The following is a 3,117-nucleotide window of genomic DNA, read 5'->3' on the forward strand; positions in this document are numbered from 1 at the left end:
CCGGCGTGAGTCGCGATTGGCCGCCGCCGACAGCGCCCCCACGCGCGCGGAGGTCGCAGCCAGGTCCCGGCCCGGCGCTGAACTGTCGTTAATACGCATCAACCACGTGGTGAGAGGACCAGCCTTTATTGAGCAAAGCAAAGCTTATTACAGCAGAGTAGGAAATGCAAAAACACGGAGCAGCGGTCAGATGAGAGCAGCTTTCAGAAGTCCTGCTGGATGTTCTCCTTGTTTGCTTCCCCGTGCTGTTGTTTGATTTGGGAAATTTCATTTTCTAGCTGCACAATTGTTCGTTCAATCTCGTAGTTCTTACTGACAAGAGACACCCACCTGGAAGGGAACAATTTAAACAAAAACTGTCAGGTGTTACCAGGGCTTACAACAATCCTCTGATTTGAAATCAAAAGAGTGGGACAGCATGTGGCAAAGCACAAGGACACGAACAACCAGCATGTCTCAGTATGTAACACATCTCAGCTGACAACAGGAGTAATCTGAACAACCACAGTTAGAAAAAGATGTTTTCAACAGTTAAACTTTAATGTATAATCCAGGAAATGAAATGCTGTAAGGAAAAAAGGGCTAAAAAACACTGACGTCCAATATTTAGATAAAGAAGAGTTTAAGAAACAAACCACACGAGAAGTTCAAGCTGCTGTCACTCACTGTGTCACCCACTCACAGTGACCATCACACAGAGCTAAACTATGCACCCCCTAAAACACTGTGCAAATCAACAGCAGCCATATGATGATCTGCTATGACAGTACTGAAAAACTGCTCATGTTCTCCATAAGGGAATTCTATGCAATAGACACTCCTGGAAGGTGTACCAAAAACTTCCAGCTACTCACGTGGATTCCATTTCTCGTAGCTTAGCTCCAGCTGTGAGCTGCATGTTCTTTCGTTGCCAATTCAGATCCTGAATGCTCTTCCTGAGAAGAAAAAAAAAAAACAAAAAAACCAGAGGGAGACCAATGCTGTTTTTTTTTTTCTTCTTCTTTGTCTCATTTATTCAAGAATGTTTAAATCTGCTGCTTGAAATTCACTGCCCTGGAAGTACCCATCAAGAAGCTCTGGTGCAGCCAGCATCTAACCACCACAAAGCAGTAATACAGCATTCAGAATCCCGACAGAAGATAAAAAACATCATTTCAATATAACACTTCCACCCCTCAGTAATTTAGCAAACTTGCTAAAGCATTCACTTGAAAACAAAACCTAACATCAGCCAAGCTGAGCCAACTGCATGCTAAATAAAATGGTATCAGCAGTGAAAAGGAAACATGACTGCATTTGAAAGAGAACTCTACCACAATTCATTCTGCTCAAAGCAGAGGTTCAGACAAAAACAAATAACAAAGAAAAACCACCACAGACTTTGAGTGGAATAGATATCATAAATACAACAGGGAAGGAGGGAGGGGAAGGTGAATCTTCTTTCCTTGGACCACTACAGCAGTATATACACAGCTCTTTCAGAGCTGAGGGGGTGGGGAGTTTCTATATTCCTTCCAACTTCAGTATGAGGCTATGAAAAACCACTCACCGCAACTTCTGAAGCTCCTTCTGGGCTTGTTCTATCATATGAACCAGATGTCTAATAGCAGAATGGAAGCAAAGCATGAGAAAAACATACAGTTACTAAGTTAGATCCATTTAACCAACCTCCCATATAACTATTCCAGAAGAGTTCAGCAAGCAACCACCCACTAAGGGCAAGCAACACACTTATTCTCAGCACAGTTTGTACCCTGCATTCCTGAAGGTTATAAGGTTATGGCAACATGATAGCATTACAACATATGCAGCTTTAACACAGACACCTTTAATAATCACTACATTCAACCTTTGCTGCCAGACAATGTTATAAAGCCACATCTGTTAATTGGTAATGATTTTTTATTTTCAAGACTGTTACTGTAAGCTCACACTATTTCTGCTAGAACAGTTTTGAAGTATCTCATCACCTTACCACCAGTCTTCTGCTTTACACACTAAGCTGACTTGTAACCAGCATTTTTTCCCCCACTATGTAACACTTGCCTGTGCACAAACAGTTCTCTAACTGACAAATGTATGTAAGCCAGCAGACCACAGAATGAATCACAGAATGGCCAGGGTTGGAAGGGACCTCAAAGATCATGAAGCTCCAACCCCCCTGTCACAGGCAGGGCCACCAACCTTCCCATTTAATACCAGCCCAGGGCCCCATCCAACCTGGCCTTGAACCACCTCCAGGGACGGACAGAGCATCCACAACCTCTCTGGGCAGCTGTTCCAGCACCTCCAGATCCTCCACCCAGAACCTTTCTTTTAAGCTGAACAGCCCCTAGGTTTTCTCACAAAGGTATAGTTTGCATTCTTTTCACCTACACTTTCTTTAAAGTTAAGCTGACGCTTCTTTGAAGAGCTCATCGATGCTCCCTGCCTTCAACAGCCCTGCTGCTTCCTGCAGCCACACTTTTACACGTTTTTTAGCCGTTTCAACAGTGAGTTCTGGTGAGGAGGATCAGCAGGACAGCGTTTCTACCTTCAACCACCACACCCCCATTTCACCGGCTGTTATTCCAGCCTCTGCCTTACTCGTTGTACACTTTCCAGGCGTTGCAGCCGTGCTGGGACATCAGCTCCAGGTTCTCGATGCGCACAGCCTGGTGCTCCAGCTGCGCCATGGAGTTGTTAACGCATTCCTGCCACGCCGTGATGTCGTTCTTCTGCCCAGAGGAAGGAGCCGGCAGTTCGTACCTGAAACGCAGCGCCGCTCTGATCCCGCCCGGAGCTCCGCGCCGCATTCCTCCCCAACCAATCCCTCACCTCTTCATGCTGAGCAGCTCCAGGGGCTGCCGGGCCGCCAGGCGCTCGAACTCGTTCCGCATGATCTCGGTCTGCGGGGAGAGGGCGGTGAGGGGCAGGCGGGGGGACGGCGGGACGGAGCGGGGCGTGGTGGGGCGGCTCACCTCAAGGCGCTGCAGTCGTGTGCCGGCAGGTAGCTGAGGTAGTTCTTCGTGGGCCGGTAGCGCCGCGTCTCCTCCTCCACCAGAGCCGCAGCCTAACGCACGGAGGCGTCAGGAGGGAACGGGGCGCGCAGCACCGCGCAGCACCGCACCGCACCGC

At 47.9% G+C, this 3,117-nt stretch overlaps 1 protein-coding gene across 1 annotated transcript; it reads right to left on the reverse strand.

The window, feature by feature from the left end:
* Window positions 1–107: 107 nt before the first annotated feature.
* On the reverse strand, window positions 108–3,103 carry BCAS2 (BCAS2 pre-mRNA processing factor). Its single transcript, XM_010724376.3, has 6 exons — window positions 2,961–3,103; window positions 2,818–2,888; window positions 2,587–2,748; window positions 1,550–1,600; window positions 855–935; window positions 108–330 (listed from the first exon to the last, which is right to left on the reverse strand). Exons 2-6 carry the CDS (start codon window positions 2,877–2,879, stop codon window positions 204–206), a joined length of 483 nt encoding a protein of 160 aa, XP_010722678.1. The 5' UTR covers window positions 2,880–2,888; window positions 2,961–3,103; the 3' UTR covers window positions 108–203.
* Between the last annotated feature and the right edge of the window lie 14 nt (window positions 3,104–3,117).

The sequence above is a fragment of the Meleagris gallopavo genome, chromosome 28 (genome assembly GCF_000146605.3).
Source record: "Meleagris gallopavo isolate NT-WF06-2002-E0010 breed Aviagen turkey brand Nicholas breeding stock chromosome 28, Turkey_5.1, whole genome shotgun sequence".
In the NCBI taxonomy this organism is placed as follows: Eukaryota; Metazoa; Chordata; class Aves; order Galliformes; family Phasianidae; genus Meleagris; species Meleagris gallopavo.